Genomic DNA, 23,672 nt, shown 5'->3' with positions numbered 1-23,672 from the left:
GCCTGGGCAGCAGAGTGGCCCAGAAGACCCCCAGAGCGACTGCTGTGGCCGTGCCAGGCGAGGCAGCGATGCCCCACATCCCCAGGCACCACCCAGCCCTGAGTGCTTGGGCTGCAGCCAGGGGCTGCACAGCTGAGCCCTGACCCCAGCCCTCCTGCGCCAGCCTGGAAGGAGGAGGCCAGGGAGGACTCCCCCCGTTTGGGCTGTGGCCAGCCTCGAAGGAGGAAAAGGCTCCTGGGCCGGGAGACCTAAGGAATCTCTGGCTCTTCCTGGCCTGGCCTGCTGCCCGCAGGCAGGTGGGAGCTGCTGGGCTTGGCCGTGCTCCCTGTGCCCCCTGTGACACTGCGGTGCGGGAGCCCCCCTACCACAGCAGGGAGCCAGGGAAAATCAGGCAGTGGGCACAGGGGCAGTGCTGGGGCACAGGGCAGTCCTTGTCCATGGGTGTGCGAGCAGGAGTCTGTCCTGCCATGCCAAGGATGGGGTCTGCCAAGTCCTGGCTCACTGAGCAGGGAATAAGGATGCTGGATATACTGGGAGAGGGGCTGGGAATGGGCTGAGCAGTCACGTGAGCCCTGCGGTCCTTGGGGACCTCTGGCTGCCCCTGGGGGGGGACAGGAAGAGCTCACTGACAGTGAGGGATGTCCAGTGCAGCTGTGGGACACTGGCTGTGCCACACCACAAGCTGAGCCCCACTGCTGGGACACCACCAGCTTCCCCAGCCCCACCACCTGGGCACCCTCAGTCATGGTGTTCATGGTGGGCTGATGCACGTGTGAGCCCCCAGAGCTGCACCCCAACAGCCTCCAAGGTCCTCCCCATGGATGGGGGGGAGGATGGGCAGGCCCAGGCTTCGTTCCATCCCCGGGGAGCAGCATCAGGCCTTTGCTCTCGCTCCGGCATTTCCGCCGGCAGTGGCAGGAATGTGCTGGCTGCGGGAACAATGCCGGCACCTTGCGCCGGTCCCCTCCGTGACAGCACAGGAGCAGCTGCCTGGGCACAGCCCTGCTCCCAAGGAGCCGGCAGGAAGCAGATGGAGATGACACCAGCCATCGTTTCCTGCAGCAGGACACGCGGGCTTTCTCCACCACCGCTCCCCTTGGCGGGCCAGCGGGGCCTTGGGGACCACAGGCACCGCTGCTCAGGGCTGCCAAAGCCCTGTGCCACACGCAGGCACCAGCACCCTGCCCCAGGTTACCCCGTGCCAACTGCATCCCGGTGAGGCACCTGCCAGGCCCCTGCTGGTCGGGGCACCGGCGCTGGGCTGCATGTTGTCCACGCATCAGGGGCCCACTCAGGAGCTCAATCAGCAGGAACTGGGGGCATGGAACCCTCTGCCGCTGTCCCCAGCTCTTCCCAGCACGCTGCTGCGATGGCAGGGGGGAAGCCCAGCCCTCGGCTGCCCCCAGAGCGAGCCTGGAGCCCCAGGCAGGGCTGTGTGTTGCCCCAGCGGTGCAGAGCTACGTGAGGGAGGGCAGGCGCGCCCGGCGCAGCCCCCAGGCCTTGCACAATGGAGGTTTATTTGGAACGAACGGTTTCCCAATAAATTATGTAATTTAAAAATTTTAAGGAAAAGAAAAAAAAAAATAGGCAGAAGGGAGGGGAGCCCGTGGCAGCTCAGCCAGTGCAGAGGGACCACGGAGACACATGACACCCTAGGCTGGGCCCAGGCGCTGGCAGAGGCTCTGCGACAACGGCCCACTCCCCTCGTGTCTCTGGCCTCCCTCAGCCAAGGCCACGTGGCCCCACAGGCCTCTTAGTGTTTGAGGAGGACAGGCCACCCTCTTGTACCCTCAGTCACCAGTCCCAGGGGTGTCCCCTCCCCAGCTGTGTGTGACCCTGGCACTGCAGCCCCCCAGCACAGCCCCCACAGCTGCTCCTCTGGCTCCCGAGGTGCATTTCTGGCTCCTTTCACCCCCCCAAAGCCTGCACCTCCTGGGGAGGAGGGGATGGAGCCCAACCACTGGCACCTGGTCACCCAGTGTGCCCTGCAAGCCAGGATGGAGGGATAGAAGCCACCTCCTGCTCTGTGCTAGGCACAGGACAGCCTGGGAGGAGCAGAGGGCAGCTCACGGCCCTGCCTGACCCCGGCCACTCCAAGCTACCTGCCCTTTTGTGTCCCCAAGGAATGCTGAGCGCAGGGGAAGGGAGAGTGAGGGCACAATGTGAGGTGCAGGGACAGACCCGTGTGCCGGGGCCCTGGGAGGGAGGGGAGAGGGGAAGGCCCTGCCAGAGGGGGGAGGCCGAACGTCCGAACAACCTTCCTGGGACAGCATGATCCATAGCACAGTGATGGCATCAGGGCTGGCTGGGCCAGCTGTGTGGCAGAGGGTGACACATGTCCCACACCAGTCTGGGGTGCTGTACACACCAGCAGGCATACCTGGCACCGGGGGCACGCAGCGTGCCACGGTCTCTGGGAGCACCAGCCGTCCCCACCCTTCTCCACAGCGGCTCCGGGGAGATGGGGGTGACACAGAGAGAAGCGTGACTCGGGTGACACAGCCACAGGACGACAGGTGCTGGCACAGTGCTCGGGTATCAACAGATCCACCCGGCTCCCGTGGAGAAGCCGGAGGCTCCAGTGGTGGATGGCAGTGCAGTGAGCATGCAGGTCCTCTGGGGCACAGCGTGGGAAGGAGGGGGAACACATCCCTTCCAACTGTAAACATGGCACTTGGAGAGCTTTGAGCCTTTACCCCTCGGAGCTGTGAGAGGCCCGGCTGGAGCGCGGGCCCCGGCTTTGGCACGCGGCAGGAGTCACTCCTCGTCCCCGGCGAGCAGGAAGCTGTAGAGGAAGTTGATGGCACGCTGGCGGTCCTGCTGGGTCTGCTTGGCCATCAGGTTGGGCGGAGGGCGCAGGAGGAGGCTGGAGAACAGGGCAGCTGTGGAGGCAGGCAAAATCAGCCACTGGTGAGCTAGGGAGACCTTGGAAGGCGCAGAAAAGGGCTGGGACGGAGCAAGGGTGGCAGAAATGGAGCAGAGCAACACCACTCACCGATCATGGCGACACTGACGTTGTTGTCCTCCGAGTACCTGAGCAGCTCCCGGAGGAAGGACATTAGGTACCGAAACACATTGCGGTGGCAGCTTGGCAGCTGAAGGATCACCTGCAAGGAAATGGTGTCAGGAAGCTCTCTCAGCTTCCATCGCTGTAGCCTGGGCACACGTGGCACTGTGGACTCCAGAGCAAAGACCCCCAGCTGCAGCCCAGCGCCCATGGCACTCGTGGGCTTTTTCCTGGTGAAACAGTTTTCCTAGAAGCAGTGTCACCAGGATCCACAGCCCACAAGTGTCCCAAACAAGTTCTCACTGCCCCAAAACGTTCCCCTTTGCCCAAGGACACGCTTGACCCGGTTTGGTGCCCCACCAGCTGTAAAGAGCCACTCACAGTCCTCTGAGGAAGGACAAGAATTGTAGCTCTGAGCAGGTGCTCAAGCCCTTAAGAACTAGAGGTGGCTTGTCCCCTCCCCTGGGCTGCTATTCCCCATGTGCTTGGGGTGACACAAGGCTCACTTGGGGTCTCTTCAGAAGAGCTGCCTGCTCCCAGAGCCACCTGCCAGCACCCCAGAAGGGAGCAGGACCCAGGAAGGCAGAGGGCCATGGCAGAGCCCCCGGCCAGCAGCAGCCCCTCACCTGTCTGCACAGCCGGCTGCTGTGTGACCAGTCCAGGCACCGCTGGTACAGCTCGTAGCAGATCACAGGCTCCGGCAGAGCCTCCAGGAAGATGAGGAGAGCTTCGGCCACGGAGTGATTACTGCCCGCTGAACCCATGGGAATCAAGGGCTGTGCTGAGCAGAGAGAGCCCCTCCCTCCCCAGGTGCTCCATCCCTCTCCTCCTACCCAGGTGCTCACCTCTGCTTCCTCCCTGGAGGTCGTGCAAGCTTCTTGCCTGCCTAACTGCTCCTCCTTCTCCTCCTCTGCTGTCCCCCATCCATAGGAAACACTGCTCCACGCACCCTACACCGCATTTCCCCACCCTCTGGCCACACAGAAGCCCTCTGCTCCATTAGCCCCTTCTCCAGACCATGCTCCCCAGTATCCCTGCACTTAGCACAGCCCTGAGGAAGCTTCCAGAACCCCCACACAGCTTCCAGAGAGGTTGTGGGGGGACTGAGAGGAGCCCACACCCACCAGGGACCCTGCCAGGTAAAGGTGACAGACAAGCTCTCCTGAGAGCAAGCTCTCCCAGCAGAACAGAGATCCATCAGGCAAGGATACGGATTGTCTCAGGAATGCTGGTGTCCAGGCAGTCAATGATCTGCTCCAACTCTCCTTGCATGCCTGGAGTCTGGAACAGGTCCTCCTGCAAAAAACAGCACAGGAATGGACAAAGTCACCTTCCCCATAAAGGCTGAGGCACATGGTGACTGTGGGGTGAACCCTGGGACCCCCACCCAGTGCCTCAAGCACACAGAAAAGTCCTGCCCTGTAAACACCAAATTGGATCTGATCTTCAAGTGCTTATGAGGAACCAGGTCACCAGGAAAGCTGGCATGGCAGAGGCCCTCTCACCTGGTGGCAGGCATGCTTGAACAGGTGGTCAACCAAGAGCCAGATCTCCTTTGGCACCTGTAGCGGTACCTCACCTGCCTCCTCACTGTCCAGGGAGCCCATCTGCAGGACGGATTTCTCCTGGGAACAAAGAGCACATGAGAGTTCAGGGAAACCTCAGTCCCTCTGTCTCAGTCCCTCAGGCCGTTCCCTACTCCCTTGTAGGGAAAGACAGGAGAGGGGAGGCAGCAGGACCCTGCACTGCTCTGGCCCTGACTCGCTTCCACAGCACCACCCATTGCTCTGTAGGTCCTGGCTCTGCCCCTTCCTGCTGCCCCCAGGAACAACCCCCTGACAGCCCCACAGGAGGGGGCTTTGGCTTCCCAGGGTGGCCCATCCCCATCCCAGCTCCCACCCTGCAGCTGACAGAGGCTGGGACCCAGCAAGTCCTTGTGCTGCGTGAGCTCCCACCGTGGGTTAGATCCAGTCCCCGGGGCCCACTCATCCCCCTGATCCCATGTCTGCCCCAGCTCTGGTGTGCTCCGGCCACGGTTGCTCTCAGGGCTCTGAAGCAGTCCCGATTTCTGGAGTTTCTTCCTAATTTTCCCAAGGAGAGTCTCACTGAGCACACAGAACCACTGCCACGGTTCCCGCTTACTCATGCGGAGCAGCCGACGAGCTCCACGGCTCAGACATCTCCATCACATCGAGCTTTAACAGGATCAATACTCTTGGCTTGATTTTACTTTCGCTTCATGATCACTCACATTCCTTCCAAGGAGGAAGCCATGCCCAGCACTCCCAAAGCACCCAGAGACTGGCACAAGCAAGAACACAACCCTGGCCACCAGCAGAGGAGCCCACAAGCCACACGCAAAGCGCCTCACTCCAGCTGGCAGCTGAGGTGACAACTGCCATGGCTGTCCCTGTAGCAAACCCTGGCAGCAGCCAGGGCCAGGGTCAGCTTCCACACCGCACCCAGAGACACCCTGGGTTGTCACGAGCCCGGTGGCACAGGCAGTGGCCCCAGCTGCCAGAAGGCACAGCACAGCTCTGCCCTGCACAGTGCCAGGTCCGACCCAGCCAGCAGATGTGTGGTCGTGGATGCACGGCTGCCTCGCTCAGCCACGGGCACTAGGAAGGTTGGGAAGCAGCGTGTCAAGCAAGAGCACCACAGAATTCCCCTAGAAGGAAAAAGGGGAGAGTGCAGACCCTCTCCCAGGGCTGTGGACCCTCTTCCAGGGCTGTGGGCTCTTCTATAGAAACTCCCTGCGCCAGCACGCCGCCGGAGCTGAGTGCTGGAGCAGCCCTTGGCATGACTGGGAGAACTGCGGAGACCTCCAAGCGGGAGATCCCAGCAGCTCACAGAAGAGAAGGAGGAGGAGGAGAAGGCTCGGGGTGCCTCAAGGCGGGGGAGAAGGAAGAGGAGGAGGAGACAGAGGAGGAGGAGGCGTCGTGCGCGTTCGCTGGGCCCTGAGCGCCCTCTCCTGCCGTGTGCGAGGAAGGGACGCATGGCCGTGTCTTTCCCACGGGAAGATGCTCCCACAGAAGGATGTTCCCAGAAGGCAGGCACAAATTCCTCCCTTCTCCTCTGCCAGGAAGGAGTCTGGGAGCTTCATCTGGTTTAACACCCGAGTTCAATCCCTTCTTAGAGAGGGGACATCCCTTCCCTCTCCTGTTTTACCCTGTCACTGCACCGACAGCCCGGGGAGGAACAACTCACCCAGCCTGGGAAGGCGGTGCAGAGCCAGCTCAAACAAGTTACAAATGTCAGAGCCCGCGCAGGGAGGGCGGGAACACCCCCGGCATCTCCCACTTGCTCTCCCAAGGACATGTTTTCCTTGCTTGGCTTCAGCACAGAGCACGGGTGCCAAGGGAAGCAGTGATCTTGCTTGGCCATCATGGCCATTGGAGCTGGCAGCCCCAGCAACGCTGCTTGAGGAGGTGCAGCAACATCCACCTCCTGCAAAGGCCCTCCCTCGGCCTCCACAGGGACACAAAGATGGAAGGAGCAAAAGACCTCAGTTTCCTGCTCCAGCCCTCTCCCCACAGGTCTGAGAAGGTGCCGTGGCAAACCCCACCCTACAAGCATGGTGTGTCAAAGGCTGCCAATCTTTTCTGGGAACATCCAGCATTGCTGCCAGGATCAGAAGAGTAATTTTTTTCCCCCAAAGTAAATTTGGTGAGCTTTAACATCTCAGTTGGGCTTGGATCTGTGTGCTCCTTCACGTTCTCATCCAGCCTACAGCTGTGCTAAGAGGCTTTGCTGGCAGCCGTGTCCCCTCTGTGTCCCCTCCCCTTCCCTCTGCCACAGAAAACAAGGGAAAAGCTCTCATTCTTTACAAACACACCACTGAGAAGCAGACTGCCACGCTGCAATTGCTTGTGTTACCTTTTCTAAGAAGCTGTCTTCTCCCTGAGAGCAGAGGGAAAGAGAGAAGAGGAAAAAAGTGTGGTTAAGAGGGAGAAAGCACTCTTGGATTAACTCTTCTGATTAAGCAGAAGCTTAATTTGCATTACAAGAACCCACTGAACACCGGGTCCTTCACACATTTTGCTGACAAGGCCAAAGTTAAACCTGTGGTGAGAGATTTGCCTGCCAATTAGCAACAATCCTGCTCACATGACGCACAACCTTGTCAGGATTTCTGGAAAACCCTCCAAGGGGCTTGGACGGTGCTGTGCACTGGCCAACAGCTGGGCCATGGGCAGGTGAGACGTGTCTGTCAGGAAGAAGTTCCCCTGGTCAGAATCAACGTCCCTGTGTTATTTCACCCATCTTCCCTTGTGACCAGGCTGGAGATAAAATATTCCCGGGGCTAAATCTGTGTTTCTGAGTGTGTGGCAGCTGTGGAGCTTGCAGGGCCCCTAAGCAGCTTTGGGTACTGTCAGGGAAATGAGGGTTTGTGCTCAAACCCCGGCTGCTGCTGCCGCAGCCTAAGAGCATTAGCACAGTGCAGGGAGGAGCGTGCCAAGCCCTCAGCATCCCCAAACAGCCAACCCTGTACCAGCCAGGGCAGGCTGGACACTGCTCACGGAGCCTGCAGGAGGGAACAGAAGCAGGTTGTCCAAGCTGAGTCTTGGCAGATCAACCTTTCGGGGTGGGAACAGCCCAAACACACTCCCAGGCCGAGCTGGGAGCAACTGCAGCTTCCATGGCACAGGGCACAGCTGGGGAGGGAGCAGCTCTCTTGGGGTCCTTTGTGGCCTCTGCAGTGCCTGCTTCCCTTGGAGGCTCCCTGAGTTCTAACACAGCAACAACAGACTGGCCTCTTCCTGGGAACAGCTTGCTCCAAACAGGAGCTGGCACAGGTTCCTCTTCTGAGGCACAGGGGGAGGGACACAGTCACAGGTTTGGGAGGGCACACAGCCACCTGCACAGGCTCATTTTGTAATGGGTGAGTCATCTCCAGCCTCACCACCCCCGACCTGCCTGTGCCTGGCTGCTCACCTCTTCAGAGTCATGGAATGGTCTGGGTCAGGAGGGACCTTAAAGCTCACCCCATTCTACCCCTGACACAGGCAGGGACACCTTCCACTAGCCCAGGTTGCTCCAAGCCCTGTCCAACCTGGTCTTGGACACTTCCAGGGATGGGGCAGCCACCGCTTCTCTGGGCAACCTGTGCCAGGGCCTCCCCTCACAGGGAAGAATTTCTCCCTAATGTTGAGCCTTCAGCACTGAATGCTCTGTTCTGTGAGACTCACCTGTTCCTGACAGAGGTTCTTCAAGAGGCTTTTTAAAGCCCACAGTAGGATCCCAAGAAAAAACAGGATGAGACACTAATACTGAAATCCCAAAGGAGAGGTGCTCAAGTGTCAGCAGCAGTGTCAGTGTCTCCCTGCTGGGAGAACCAGGAGAACCATTTCCAGACAAACTCCCATCCACACTGCACTACCCAACACCCACCTGCCTCAGCCCCTTACTGACCTGCATCTCCAGACCTCCAAACACAACACAGCCCAGCCAGGCTGAGGAAAACACTGGATGCAGTGAAGGACAAGCCCTAACACCACACAAGTGAAGGAGGGAAAGTGGTTCTTAAGGCACAGACACTGCTGGCCTCACACAGCCTGAGCAGCACCTAAACACAGGGAACTGCACCCAAACACTCTGGGCTGCAGAGCAGGCAGCACCTGCACCACTGCCCTGGGGCAGGAAGTGCTCAGCTTGGCCTGTCTCCAAGAATTTCTCAGCTCACAGGTAAGATCAGAACCAAAACACCTAAAATAGCTCTCCCCTTGGACACGGGGGATGTGTCCATGCTGCAGACACTGGGGCAGGTGCTCTTTGCTGATTGATTCCTGTATTTCTTGATATTTCAGTGAGTGACAGGAGAAGGAAATCTACAGGTAAAGGAAGAAGAAGCCTCAAAGTACTCTTAGAAAAGTAACTGTGTGACTGTGAGGACAGAGTCTGGGCCCAAGTTTCTCTCTATCAAGCAAGAGGTGCTTGGCAGAGCACTCAGTGCTGAGCAGGAAAAAGCAGGTGGAAAAGCCACCAAGGCCAATGAAACACTCCAGACCCAGTTCTAGAACAAGAGTGACTTTCAATCGAATCCTGAGAAGTCTGAAGAGCCTGAAGCCTGGATCAGCTGCTTGACCTGAAGAGGCAAATGTATACTGCCACCTGGATCCTGCTTAGCCTGATTGTGTGTTACAAAGTCAAAATTCTAGTATAAGAATGACCTATCTGTGTATTGGACTTGTCAGAAAAGTAAAGTAGAGACCTACATCAAAAGGTGGGAACTGGAAGAGGCAACAAGAAGCTGCTGAAGGGAAAATGTGGAAGCAATGGGAGTGGAAGCTGGCAAACCTACAGAGGTGGAAAAGTAGCAGCCTACTGGACAAAAAAACCCTCATGGAAGAGTGAGACTGTGAGAAATGAGAGAAGAGAGAAGGTATCACATGGCATAGAGACTCAAACAGGGCTGAGCTTTCAGGTGAACAGAAAGAAATGGCTTTCCTGGCTGAACAAGAATGGGGACATGGACTAGAACTCAGGAGCTGCTGCACCTCACTGGAACATGGCCAGGTAAGGCCATCAGGAGAGACGAATGAAACCAGCCTGGAAATCAGAATTACATCCCCAACATGGGGCTTAATCCCAGAAATGGCCATTAGAGACTCCCAAAGGACAAAAGGTGACTAGGGCAGAACTGCACCCCCTCACATGCACACGATAGGCTTCAGGAGGAGGAATATTGGAAGCTGGTGAATGCTGAGGAGAGGAACAGTTCTCTGCACCACAGAGATATCTCTCAGTGATAAATTATCTCTCAGTGATGAATTATCTCTCACTGAGGCCTTATCTCTCACTGTGGTTGGTGTGGGAGAAACTGGCCAGAGAGGCCATGACATTGCCCATTTGCTGAGCTGTGCCCATCAGCACACCACACCCAACACCACAGTCCCCCCTTCAGTCCTCCTGCTTCTGCTTGCTCCTTTGCCCTGAGCAGTGGGAATGCATCCAGAAGGAAAAGGCTCCTGGAGCACTTGGCACAGCAGAAGAAGCCCTGGCACCTGGGAGGACCGGACCTCAATCACACCTCTTATGACACACAGTGCCACCCAGCTGAGCCTGTCAGCATCACTAACACCAACATGAGGTGCTGGGATCACTTTTTTGTCCCATCAAACAATGTTTAGAGTCTACTCAGAAAAAAGGGATAAAGTACAGGCTGTCCAAAGCCATGGGCTGTGGTGGAGGGGAAGAATAAAAGAGCACCTCAAGCTCTGTGAAAAGTCACTCAGCTCAGGGCCAGCACAGCCAATCTGAGCTGCAGGCACTCCTGCTTTTGGGAATAATCAGAAAGGAGTCAGGTCTCTCCCTGTTAAAGGAGCTCCTCCAGAACACTGCTACTCACCAGGTCTATGAGTTTGGTGACTGGAACTTCTCGGATCGGTCGCTTCATTCGGCACAAAGCCTCGAGGGAGGTGCCAAAGCAGCTGGGCAGGTAGGTCCCACTGATGGTCAGGAAATAGTCCTTCCCTCGGTCCAAGTGCAGGACAAGAATATCCTCAATTTTATCCTCGCCCGAGTTCAGGAGGGTGACCGAGTCCTTGCTGACGTACACGTCCAGGGAGATGTCTGTGCTCTCATCTGCAACACACAGGAGCTCTCAAGAATACACGGACACTCTCCAAAAGGGATGACAAGGACAAATATACAATGGCAAGGACAAAGGCCACAAAAGAGAAGACAAACAGACAAGGCTGATGGCCAGAAACATGGGACACGGGAGAGACAGGAGGGACTGAACGGAGATGGGATAGGAGCCTACACCAGTACACAACTCACCTGGTTCCAGGTAACCTTCACAGGGCTCGGCCCGAAGCCACGGCTTGCAGTAGTGGCTGTCATTGAGCTTTGGGATGAAGGAGAAGTGACAGGTGACCTGCCCATTATTGGTAATCTTGAACTTCTGCTTCTGCAGCTGACGGAATTTCACATTCTCAAACTCAAACTGCAAAGAGAAAACACAAGTGACGTTAGTGGCCACAATGGGGCACACATCCAGACCCCCCCAGACTCTGCAGTGGCCCCCAGACTCTGCAGTGGCCCCCAGACTCTGCAGTGGCCCCCCATGGCTGAGAGGAGCGCACCGAAAGAGTTCAATTTCCTATAATTGAGTTTATTGAACCAAAGTCTTTAAAAGTAATTCTGGCATTTCTAAGGCTGCTGTGTTTGGAAAGTGACAGTGATTCTGGTCTCATCCTCACCTCTCTCCTGCTCAGCTCCAGTGAAGGAAGAAAGTCATTCTCCATCCTGTCCATTATACGAACGATGTCTTCAAACAGCTTCCGGTACTTCTGCTCATCCACAATCTTCACCTGTGGGAGACAGAAAACACTCAGCAAAGCTTCTGGTTGGCTTCACAGGAACTCTCTTGGTCATGACCAAACTACAAAAGTGAACAATTTCTCTGAGCACTTGCTTGTGCAGCTGAAAGGCTGAGAGGGTTCACGTGCCTGGGTGCACTCCCAAGCAGCATCTGCAACCTTACACATATTTCACCCCTGCAGATGTTACCAGGGTCTGTCAGGCCACTGGTCACACTACTGGGAGATCACTGGGGCAATCTCTTTTAAGGAGACTCAGCCTATTCCACTCAGCCCTGGTGAGGCACATCTGCAGTGCTGTGTCCAGTTCTGGGCTTCTCAGTACAGGAGAGACATGGAGCTCCTGCAGTGGGTCCAGCAGAGGCTACAGAGATGCTGAAGCTGGAGCTGGAGTATCTCTGGGACCAAGAAAGGCTGAGAGAGCTGGGCCTGTTCAGCCTCAGGAAGAGACACTGAGAGGGGACCTCATCAATGTCTGTCAGTAACTGCAGGGAGGGGGCAGAGGATGGACCAGGCATCAGTGGTGCCAGGCAATGGGACAAGAGGCCACAGGCAGAAACTGGTGCACAGGAAGTTCCACCTGAACATGAAGAAGAAATTCTTCCCTGTGCAGCGACTGAGCACTGGAACAGATTGCCCAGAAAGGGTGTGGAGTCTCCCTCACCAGAGATATTCCAGAACCATCTGGATGCAATCCTCTGCCAAGTGCTCCCTGCTTGAGCAGGGAGGTTTGACCAGATGACCCGTTGTGGTCCCTTCTGACCTGACGCCTTCTGGGAGAGCAGGAGGCAGCAAAAATGGACATGGACTGTCCCCATTCACCAAGCCAGGAATCCCAAATGTCCTGCCAGCCACTCACCACCAAAGACATTCAGGTGTGAACCAGTGACAGTCTGTTGACACATCTGGGGCAGCACAGGTACAACCAGACACAGGCTACTGCTGTGTCTCCATGCGGTGGGGAGAACACAGGGGCTCCCCCATTCCAGTACTGCCAGAGGCAGCACCCCCACAGCAGCCACACCTCAGTTGGGTTCATCTGCTCTCTTGCAACAGCCTTAGCAGAGGAGTCCTGACTCCTGAAGGAATGCCTGGAATTGTTGGGATCCTGCCCCAGCACATGGATAAACCTACCCCAATGCGGAAAAGCGCGCTGACAGGCTTGTGGTCACTGGTCTTCAGCTCCATGTGACTGCAGTACCGGAGCTGATTGATGTTCCCTCCTCTCCAAAGGATCCGATCACACCACGCCGGCACACGACACTTCCCACTACAAAGAAAAAGAGGTTACCAGGGAAATCCAACGATCCTAACAAACCAACCAAGCTGTTCCTTTTCCTAGCCAGCCAGCTCCCTCCACCCCCACCATCACAGCAGTGATGGGATGAACCCTATCACTTCCCCCAACTTGAATTCTGTGTTATTTCTTCTGCTCTCTACCCCTTTTCTGACGCAGCAGCTAAAATTCCTGTCCCTTCCAGCATCAGGAAAACCAAACAACTCAGTCAAGCCCACTTCCACAGCCTGAAGCCATGTGTGCTGTGACCCAAGCTGCATGACTTTCTTTTGCCGCCAGATCTTTCTGCCCACAACTGGATCCATCACTTATTGTTTCCACTATGGAAAGTCTACTCAGAGATTACTATCATGTTATGAAGCCTGAATCCTGGGTTATCCTTCTTCAGATTAACTACTGTGCTGATTCATAATCACAGGCAGAGTCAAATCCAATCACTATATGGTCTGAAACTCCTTCTTGGAAGTTTCTCCCTTTGGAGCAGCCCCTGCAGCAGATGCAGCCGTGTCTGGGGGAGGCATCAAGCAGGAACCACGGCTGCTATCACAGCACAGCCACCCCGTGGGTGTGCAAGTCAGGGGACAGAGTGACTCAGAGAGCCTGTTTCCTTATCTCTGCTATTCCTTTTTATGTGTTTGCCTGTCCCTGGTAAAAGAGAAAGCCCCCAGTGCAGGGTCACCTGAGCTCACGCTTCACCTGCCTTCATCCAGCAGGATCGGCAGCAATTGAGGTTTAAGGGATGTGCCCATTCATCATACACAGGGGCTGGTTATTGCAGAAAACAGGGGAAAGAAAGGAGGGCAAACACAACACTGACAGGTACTTCCAGCTCTAGGAAGCAGGAAACCAAGTTTTGGGAGAAAATGCTTTTTATGTCATAGGTAAATAAGCCCAGTGGCAGCCAATGTACCTGGAGTCCCAGCGATCTGTTTTAGAGTCATATTTATACGTGGGGATGAATTTAATCTCTCCCTCCATGAAATCTGCAAATGCTTTCTTCTGAGTGCGCTGAATATTCAGCTAAAGCAAAAAAAGAAAGCTTTAAAAAGAAAAAAACCAAACCAAATCAAATAAACCCTCCCCCACACAGCAGTGTCAGAGAGCAGATCTACAGGCAGAGTAACCACGACCTGTGGCCATGGAATTCACAGACATCCCCAAATTGCCTCTCAGACCTCACACTTTTAAGAGAGGTAAAAATTCAACTCGTCAGTGGAATGTTTTCCAAAGAGACCGAGTACAAATGGGCACCAAGCCATGCAGGCAGCATCAAATAAGAGCTAAGGGAAATACTAACTGCTCTGCTTGTGCTGAATGCCTTCATTAGATTTCAGGCTCAAGGTCACCATTATTAAACTTTCCCTGCCAACCATTTTAGCAAGAGCCTCTAGGACTGCACCGGGTTGATAACCTGACACCACCCTCCTTTGCTCGTTTCCTCTTCTGAAAAATCTCCTGGTTGTTTTCCTCACTGAAACCTAAGCCACAGCTGTTTCCTGCACGAAGCTCTGCAGCACAACACAAATGAGCTACAGAGCAGAATGAGATTCACTGCTAAACTGTGTCAGAGGTGATATTGCACAACTGCAGTTGGGGTTTCACAGGAGCAATCCTTCACCTGAAAGGTACCTGCCCTGGGTTTCAGGGTGCTGCAGAGAAGTGCTGAGCAGGGAAGGCGACAGCACAGAATTCAGGTCAAGCTAGCTGAGCAGATTTGGGCTCCAAATCAATACCTCTTCCACAACACTGATCACAGCAGCTTTTGTTGCTGTTACAAATTCCTGTGTTCAGCTTGTAGTTTGTACATAAGAGAGAACTCCTGCACTGAGACACAGACACACCTCCATGGCAAATGCCTGAGTCACCCAGTTAATCCAGGATGGACAATCTGGTTTTGTTCAGGGTGTTGTTGCCACCAGCGCACCCAGAGCTCCGTCAGGGTCCAGTGTCTATGTCTACAGACCCTTCTTACAGAGTGTCATGGAATTACTTAGATTGGAAAAGCCCTACAAGACCATTGAGTCCAACTGTTCCTGCAGCATTGCCAAGCCACCACTAACCCATGCCCCCAAGTGCCACATCTACACGTCTGTTAAATCCTCTCAGGAATGGGGACTCCACCACTGCCCTGTGCAGTCTGTGCCAGGGCTGTTCAGCGCGTTCCAGAAAGAAATTTTCCCTAATATCCAACCTAAACCTCCCCTGGTCAACTCGAGGCCATTTCCTCCCATCCCTTGTTCTCTGGGAGCAGAGCCTGATCCCCACCTGGATCCACCCTCCTGTCAAGGTGCTGCAGAGAATGAGAAGGTCCCTCCTGAGCCTCCTTTTCTCCAGGCTGAGCTCCCCCAGCTCCCTCAGCTGCTCCTGCTGCTCCAGCCCCTTCCCCAGCTCCATGTTTGCCAGCTCCTTCCAAGCACAGGCACATCCCAAACCAAGACAACCCTTCAAGGACGGGGCAAATGTGAGCGAGTTCACTGACCTGGTCATATGTCAGCAGCTTCTGAAGCTCGTTCTTGCTGATGAGACTCTTCACTTCACTGGCATCTGGTAGGCACAGCCTGTAGTTCAGGTCTCCCAGCCAGATGACAACACTGGAAACAAAGACACACATAGAATCATGGAATGGGTCGGGTTGGAAGGGACCTTAAAGCTCATCTTGTTCCACCTCCCTGCCATGGGCAGGGACACCTTCCACTAGCCCAGGTTGCTCCAAGCCCCGTCCAACCTGGCCTTGGACATTTCCAGGTATCCAGGGGCAGCCACAGCTTCTCTGGGCAACCTCTGCCACGGCCTCACTACCCTCATAGGGAAGAATTTCAGAGCAGATCAGCAATTAACATCTCCCTTTTTTAAATCATATTAAGGTTGAGACATGTGAAAGACAAAAAAGAAGACACGAAAGATCGAGTCCAAAAGCAGAAATTTCTAGTGGCAGCAGATCCTACAGGACTAAGTCCATCTCCTTTGTAATCCTCCAAGGATTGAAGACTTAGTTTAGTGGGAGATAATGAGTTGGCCTCAGCCCAAAAAAAGCTAGAGAACAGCACTGAATCTCTAATGAAGTGAAACCAGTGTATCCCACCAAGCTTCACACAAAATCTAGCTGGTACTCAGGCTCTTCACATGTTCAGAAGAGGGCAGTGGTGGAGCTCAGTAAGCAGAGCCTGCCTGTCAGCCAGCTGGGCAGGAGAGGCACCTGTATCAGCAGGGTCACACCTCGTGTGACACCCCGGTTTTACCTGCTGGTTTTTCACTGCCTTTCATTGAACTAGAGTAGGTTACTGCTGCACCATCTGCCCAACAAAGACCAACTGATGCAGAATTGGCAGGAGCAGAGTTAGATTCCTGTGGAGTTTACAACCTCCTGGATGTTGTTTCCCATCTCAGCCATTAGCCACACCTCACCAGCACCCACTCCCGCCCCGCTCCTCTCCAGGTTTCCAAACGGACCTACAGCCTTGTCATTACCAGCAGCTAAAGAAACACTCTTGGGACCCACTCTTTACTCCATAAAGGGTTAATTTAAAGATTAAAATTTAGCCTCCCCTCTAGTACCAGAACTCTTCCTGTTTATAGTCAAACCTCAACATTTCCACTAGTGGATTATCAAGGATAATCTAATAGTTGAAGTATTTTCTGTACTAATCCACTCTACATTTTATTTTCGTTTTTTAAATGGTTTAAATATTAACTACAGAATTACCAGTCATTTGTATTCTGTTTAGGCCTGCTGAAGAGTTACACACAAATGCAAGGAGAGGGATGCTGGGGACAGCGCAGTGAGGAGGTGACCACAGTTTGTCTGCAGGAGCTGCACAGCCCTTGGCACTTCCAGTTATTTTATCAAGCCAGAAATCTTATCTGCATGAAACCTCCTGTTGCTGCAATTCTGGCTCGATTTGGGTTAACCAACACCGCTTCAAAAGGGAAAACATCGACACAACTCACTCGTGTTTCATGATGTTGAGCTGAGGCAGGCTGTCGTCGGGGGTCTCAAAGCTCATCCGGGCACAGATATCCTTATAATCCTGGTTTCGGCGCTCGAAGTCCTCCACGTGGGCAGCCAGGTGGGAGTTGACGACGCAGAAGGTGGTGTTGTGGAACACAAACCTCACGGCCACGCCGCCCTTGTTGCCCTGGGGACAGCAGGTACCAGTGGGGTTAGAGCAGGAGTCAGGTGAGGCACAGGGAGGGGACAGGGATGGCACAGGTAAACAAAACCAGGCTGTGCCGCTTCTCGCGTGGATACAGGGAAGCAACAAGCTGGCCTCGGTGACTCACCATCTTTCCCATGACTCCCGTGCCCACAGACTCCGTCACGATCTCTCTGATATTGCTCAGATGATCCTTCTTAGCAAATACGAGCAACATCATCCCAACCAGACGGACCATTTGCACCTGCAAAGATAAACGGGATCCTGAGTTCCCAGAGAGGCAGTGGGAATGCAGTTCTGATCTGGCTGCTCTGCTTGATGCTCTGCTGCTCTGGCTCTCCCCGTTCCACATCATGTTCTGTACTCAATCCCTAAATTTAATAACACTACTGAAAGGGCCTCCTGTCCCACAGGAAGGTTCTGGGGGTCAATCTGTCACTCCCCAGAGTCGCCAGCCGTGCTGAGCTCACTGCATTCCCCACGCTGGTGCTTCTCTACAACAGGACGAGGTAAGAGAAACTGAATAAATATGCAGCAGGTCTGTTGGTGAGGTCTCAGCCTTTATCAGCACAACCAGAGAAGACCCTGAGTGCTCCAGCCAGTTCTGGTGTAAAGCTGTGGCTGTGCTGAGGCTGCAGGTGCAGCTGGGAGTCAGGGCTCACCTTGGCTTACTCCTAACTCCAGCAGAGCCAGTGGCACATGAAGAGGGGAATGGACAAAGATGTTCTTATTTCCCCGAGGCAGACGTGCACGGGGTATCAAAAGGCATCTCTGAGCTGTACAGGTTGATTGGTTTTCAGGAAACACTCGTTCCCTAAAGCAAAGGGCCTCTCTCTGGAGCTGAGGAGTTCTCCTCTGCTGCAGAGTTCAGCCCCCAGGGCTTAACACCGTGCTCACGTGCTCTGTCCCAGTGGGGATCTTGGGTTTGCTGCTGATCTTTTACATGTGCTAAGCCAACGCCTGCCCAGTCTGTGATTTTCCTGAACCTCCAAAACAGTGGGGTCACCACTCTGAAACAGTGACAAGGCCTCACCCTCCTGAGTGCAGTCTGCATCCTCACAGAAACATTCAGATGTGTTGGGATTAAGTCTAGGGAGCGAGGGAAGAAGCCCAGCACCCAGTCTGCTCTGCAGAAGTGGAATTTACAAGCAACCACAAGTCTTATCTACAGCTTCAGCCACTTCCCCCTCCTGCGGCCGTATCCTGTGCTCTCTCTTTCACCAGGGTGGGAGGAATTCACCCAAAACTCAAGTAAAGCAAAGGGCCTCTCTGCACTTCAGGCCATGACTCCTGACTCCCCTCGATGGGTCTCAGCTCAGCAAGGTGCTCTGTTCCCTGCTTCACTCCCTGTAACACCTGCCCCCGAGCTCAGCTCAGAGCAAGCAGGACAGGGTGTGACATTGAACACGTGGGCTAAGGAGGACAGGGAAACCCATTCATATATTTAGGACTGGTCCCTGCAGCGGAAAGGTTTGCTACAGCAGACATAAAACCAACAGCTTGCTCTTAACTAGCCAGAACAAAGTCCTGCCACAACTGAAGCAATTCCGTCCCAAGGCAACAGCCTCAGGAAGATTTTTGTTTCATAAATCATCCCATTCTTTCAGGAAAAAGTTATTAATTTGATTTACCAGCTCAGGACACACCTGGATTCTATACTACAGGGTGAGATGGTAACACAGGTAGAGGATTTGAACCTGTTGCTTCCCTGGCACCAACCTCCTATTTGATAAAGTTATTGTGATCCCCACCTTTATAAATTTCTGCTTTGAAGCACAATATTCCCCTACAACTGTGGGGCAGAAATACACACTCCAGATTTAACTTGGCACACTTGACACATGCCCAGTACCACCCTTGGTTTCTCCAAGCCCTGCTCCTTGGGCAGGTGAGGAAAGGGGAAGCCCCTTTCCCGTTTCCTTCCCATCGTGCCAGCTCCATGACAAGACACGCCACTGAGCAGAACTCACTTTCTTGTACTTGGCCTGAGGATGCAGGGCCCTCTCCACAGCAGCCAGCCACTCCTGCTCCTTTGTAGAATCAAAGTAGAAGAAAGCCTCTGTGCTGAGGTCCAGCTCCTGGAACCTGGAAACCCAAGAGCTTAGCACCTTCAGCCCTCATGCACATCCCCCTCTTCCTACAGGAATGCGAAACCCTCCAGCAACAGCCCTTGGAGGAGCAGCTCTTTATGGCCACTTGCTAAATAAAGCAGCACAATTTCCCCATGGTGCCTCTGAGACCCTACCCATAACCCCCTAGCAACCCTCTCCCCTGGGAAGCACCCCTTTAGGCAGAGGACAACCACGGAGCTCTGCAGATGCCTCCAGGAAAATTGGTTATGTCACACCAGCCTTGTTTAACCCAATCCTCTGCCTCATCTGATAGCTCTCTGCCCTCAGACAGCTCCCGTGCAACACAACTCAGCTCTGTGCAGCCTCTGGGAGCATGACAAGAACCTAAACCAAACACAGCCCTCCAGGATCCCAAGGAACCAGTCCCATTAGTAAATCCAGGTTGCTGCCACTCACCCAATGCAGTAGAAGTCCGGAGGCTCCGTGTCACACACCAGCCACGGCTCCAAGAAGCTGTCAGGAGACTGCCCGTTCACATTCCACGTTCCCACAAAAAACCTACAACACAGAAGCAGCTGAACTGTCAGAAAACACAACGAAAACCGCAGCAGCACAGCGGTGTCCTGGCTGGGAGCAGACACTGTGAGCACACACTGACACACTGTGAGCTGCCCCTGCGTGGGGCTGTGCCAGCCAGGGGGAACTGAAATTCACAGGATCCCAGAATCCCTGAGGTTGGAAAAGACTGCCCAGGTCATCGATTCCAACCTGTGACCAACCCCCTCCTTGTCACCCAGCCCAGAGCACTGAGTGCCTCATCCAGTCGTTCCTTGAACACCTCTAGGGATGAGGACTCCACCACCTCCCTGGGCAGCCCCTTCCAATGTCTGATAGCTCTCTCTGCGAAGAAATTCTTCCTTATGTCCAACCTGAACCTCCCCTGGCACAGCTTGAGGCTGTTTCCTCTTGTCCTGTCACTTGTTCCCTGGGAGCAGAGCCGGACCCCCACCTGGCTCCACCCTCCTGTCAGGGAGTTGTAGAGTGAGGTCTCCCCCTGAGCCTCCTTTTCTCCAGGCTGAGCCCCTCCAGCCACTCCTCAAAAAGTTCTCCCAGGTGTGGGTCACTCCCAGTGACACTCCTCCTGGACTAAGACATTCCACCAGAGAACATCTAGGTCATTTAACACCATGTCATGTAGGGCAAAATCAGGACAGTGTGGTGGGACATCTACCTTCACCCTTTCTGCCCAACTGCTCCAGCCTCATTGAGGCTCAGGAGATCTGACACACACAGGGAGAAGACACAATAGGAGCAGCTGCACCATGGGCACTTGGTGACTTTCAGGCTGTACCATCCTCCCTGGCCACTTGAGCCGCCATCCATCAGAAGCTGCCAGGATATAAACCTGGGCGAGAACTGAGCTCACGGCAGAGATCCCACAGCTCTGCCCCTTCCTCCCCACTCTCACCTGAAGTTGTGCCAGTTGATGTAGGCCTTCTCCCTCTTGGCCAGCACGTGTTTGATGAGACCCTCTCTCTGCCCTGACTGCGTGCTGGGCAAAAACATCTTGCGCATCGTGTTGGTCACTTTGGGCTGGTCTCTGGATGTACCTTCTCTCTCTCGGGGAAATCTAGGAAGGAGGCAAAAACAACACTAGAACTTGTTCTGCTGTCTAGGAAGAGAAGTAAAAAAGGGAACAGATGCCCTGTGTTACTTACTGTCTGTTCTGAGGAACGGGAGGAGGTGGGGGCTCCCGCCGAGATCCCGCTTGGTGGTTTTGCATATTCCTTTTCTCTTCTAGGCTCAGAGTGTTGAAGTCATCCTCAAACCCCAGAGCTCCTGTAATGAAAAATCCAAGCACAATGCCCTGAGAAACAATCTGAAACAGCTCTGATCAAGACAGAAAAATTGTAACTCCACAGAAAGCAAAAAAACCCAAATGATAATAGGAATTTATCAACTGTGTGACTCAGGGAATGGGAGAAAGGGGCACTAATCACAAGTCAAGGCAGCAGGGAGCTTACTACACACAAACTAAGGCAAAAAGAGCACTCAGGAAGGAATGAACAGACCAGGGAGCAGAGGCCAGGCTGCCAAGGGCAGGGTCAGATCCAGGTCCCACCCCAAGCACCCCAGCACTGGACAAGCCCCTGAGCAAAGCCAACTGTACCTGGAGGAGAGGCCTGCAACAGACCCGGAAGGCTCTGCTCCACCTGATGCCAGATGGCTCCGTCCTTGGGTTCAGGAGAAGCTTTCAGGTGGGCTGGAACAAACCCCACCCTGTCAGAAACTGCTGACAAGTCAGAGGATTTCACACACACAGAGGTGCAGCTCTGCTCACCCTCCTGGATGCTCTGCACTTCAGACAGGAATCCCAAGCAGCGCTCCTCGTCGGGGATCTCAAAGAGCCGCTCCGGTGTCTCGTCGCCCTGTATCCGGACCTTGCAGCCTGCTTCAAACACACTCACAGAGTCAGCCCAGGCCGGCTCACAGTCAGTCACCAGGCTTTACACACAACTTCCAGATGTTGTTTCTGATGGAAACCTGCACCTAAGTTACGCTCCCTGTGCTTCTGAAATCCCCCCACCCTGCTTGGGGTTCTTCTGGCTTTAGGAATCCTTCTCCCTACTGCAATCTATCAGAGAGGAGCTCCAAAAGCAGTATGAAAAATTGCAAATGTTTCAATCATTTGCATTTCAGGCCTTGTCCGCTGCAGTAACCGACTGGTTATGGGCAGAGCCAAATGACAACATCAAAGGGAAAACAACCCCGGCTTGAGCAGAGGACAAACACAGAGCCTGGGGGAAGACTGGGAAGGTGAAACAAGCATCAGGCAGCTGTTCCCTGACAGGTCAGCCACACCACTGCCCTTATAAAACTTACTGTTTGCAGCTATATCAATCAGCAGAGTTTCTTCTGCCTCTGGAAAAGAGAAAAACATGATCAGGACAGCTCATTCTGGATGCTGCAGTAACCGAGGACTTAAATAATCACATTGCTTGCTACAAACCACAAAAGAGTCCTGAAAGAGGAACAAACAGCTCTAATTTATGTACATTCCTAACGGCTCTGGCACAGAGAACCTGGACAGTCACCACCTGCCAAGTGTCCCAGGGAGATTCCCAACACAGAGTTCTCACACACCTGGATGGTTTTTCCCCATCAGTGCAGGTACTTTGGGAAAGATCAACATGACAAGGAACTTCAGAGCTTCTCTACAGTGCAAGACTAGGGGTAGATTCTCGCTGAGCTGCCCAGAAGGGAATGAGCCAATCTGGCTAAAGTTGCTTTTATTCCTGACAAGGATTTGCCCCAAGGACACTTGCTGCTATTTAAGTCCTTCCAAGCCAAGGCCTAAAGCCCTTCCCCATCCAACTGTTGGGAGCTGAGAGCTTGCCAGAACTTATGGAAACTTAGATCTGAACATGCAGGAATCAGGCAAAAGTTCCCAACTCTCGACACAACAGAGAAGCCAGAGAGACAGACACCACTAGACACCAAATTCCAGCCCCTGCAAGCCCACCACGCACCGGGGCCAGCCAAGTTCCTCACAACTGCATGCTGACATGGAATGACAAACCACTTGGATGAGGAACAAGGGGATTCCATGAACTGTGAGTTGCAGTCTCACGGGGAAGCATACAGCCCACACCTGCTCAGGAGGCAGGTCAGGAAACACCACTAAATTTGGGGTTGTGGACGAACAGCAGTGGATTCCCACCCTCCCCCCAGCAGTCAGTACCTTGCACACACTTAAAGCGGCTGTTGATGGGAATATAATCCGGATCGGAGTTTTCTTTCTCCTGTGAGTGGATAACGATCCTGCAGACAGAAAAAAAAAGGCTTGTAAAAACCCGGCAGCAACGCCCGGCTCTCTCACATACACACACACAAACAGCCGCGGGAGCCGTGTGTACACAGACACGGTGTTTGATCGCTATCGCTGCACCGATGGGGAAGGAACAAGGAAAAAGCAACACAGGTGGGACCGCGCAGGACGCGGGTGCCCGCGGGGAGAAGTAAAGAGCTGTTCAACTCTGCCTGGCACGGGGCAGATCCAGAACCACACAAACTCCAACCCTGCGGCTCCGGCGGCCGGAGGAGCCCCGGCAAGGCACGGCCGGAGGATGAGTGGAGACCGCCGGAGGCACGCTCGGCTCCCGAGAGTCGCGGCGGCCGTGGCACCGACCGAGGCGGGCCGGGCCGGGCCGAACCCCCGCGCCCCATCCCCGCCCGGCCCGCACTCACCCGTAGCGGCCGCCCCGCCGCGCCAGGCCGAGCACACAGGGTTCCCGCCGCCCGGCCCGCACCTCTGCGCCGGTAACGCTCTGCTCCGCAGCTAAGGAAACCTCCGCACGGAGCCCCGCCCCGCCCGCCCGCCCGGCCCCGCCGCTCCCGGTGGATACGAGCAGGCCGCGGCCCGCGGCGCGCGCCTCCATGGCGGCGCTCGGTCTCCCGGCGACTCCGCGCCGGTCACGGGCGCGGGGCAGAGCGCCGCCCGCCGCCGCCCCCCGCGCCCCCTGCCGGCGGGCGGACCCCACCGCCTGCTGACCGAGGCGGAGGGTCCCGGGGCTGCACCCGTAGCGCGGCGGGAAGCGGGAGCGCACCGGGGACGAGGGCAGTTGCGAGTCCTCCGGACTCCCGCCGGGTGCCCCGCACCTCGCCTCGCCTCGCCTCCCACACGGCGGGGACGGCACGGGGACGGCACGGGGACGGCACGGGACCGGCGCCCGTCCCGGAGTCCCCCGCCCCGCCGGGGCAGAGCGCAGCCACGCCCCTTTGCTCCCGCCCCCGTGCTGATTGGCTGCGAGCCGCGGT

General features: G+C 55.2%; 1 protein-coding gene across 1 annotated transcript; it reads right to left on the bottom strand.

The window, feature by feature from the left end:
* Positions 1 to 1,500: 1,500 nt before the first annotated feature.
* OCRL (OCRL, inositol polyphosphate-5-phosphatase) lies at positions 1,501 to 23,293 on the bottom strand. The gene is made up of 23 exons (XM_027696091.1): positions 23,103 to 23,293; positions 22,597 to 22,676; positions 21,738 to 21,776; positions 21,196 to 21,303; positions 21,025 to 21,117; positions 20,573 to 20,693; positions 20,323 to 20,484; positions 19,311 to 19,412; positions 18,753 to 18,867; positions 16,910 to 17,026; positions 16,577 to 16,764; positions 15,108 to 15,219; positions 13,539 to 13,648; positions 12,466 to 12,601; positions 11,212 to 11,322; positions 10,790 to 10,955; positions 10,356 to 10,591; positions 6,884 to 6,907; positions 4,513 to 4,632; positions 4,219 to 4,303; positions 3,634 to 3,761; positions 2,996 to 3,107; positions 1,501 to 2,882 (listed from the first exon to the last, which is right to left on the bottom strand). The coding sequence occupies exons 1-23, from the start codon at positions 23,291 to 23,293 to the stop codon at positions 2,758 to 2,760; spliced, it is 2,781 nt and encodes a 926-aa protein (XP_027551892.1). The 3' UTR covers positions 1,501 to 2,757.
* Between the last annotated feature and the right edge of the window lie 379 nt (positions 23,294 to 23,672).

Source organism: Neopelma chrysocephalum, unplaced genomic scaffold, assembly GCF_003984885.1.
Source record: "Neopelma chrysocephalum unplaced genomic scaffold, ASM398488v2 Primary Assembly neopelma1_105, whole genome shotgun sequence".
NCBI lineage: Eukaryota > Metazoa > Chordata > Aves > Passeriformes > Pipridae > Neopelma > Neopelma chrysocephalum.
The sequence above is the reverse complement of the archived record's forward strand: the minus strand, read 5'-3'. Positions and strand labels throughout refer to the sequence as shown.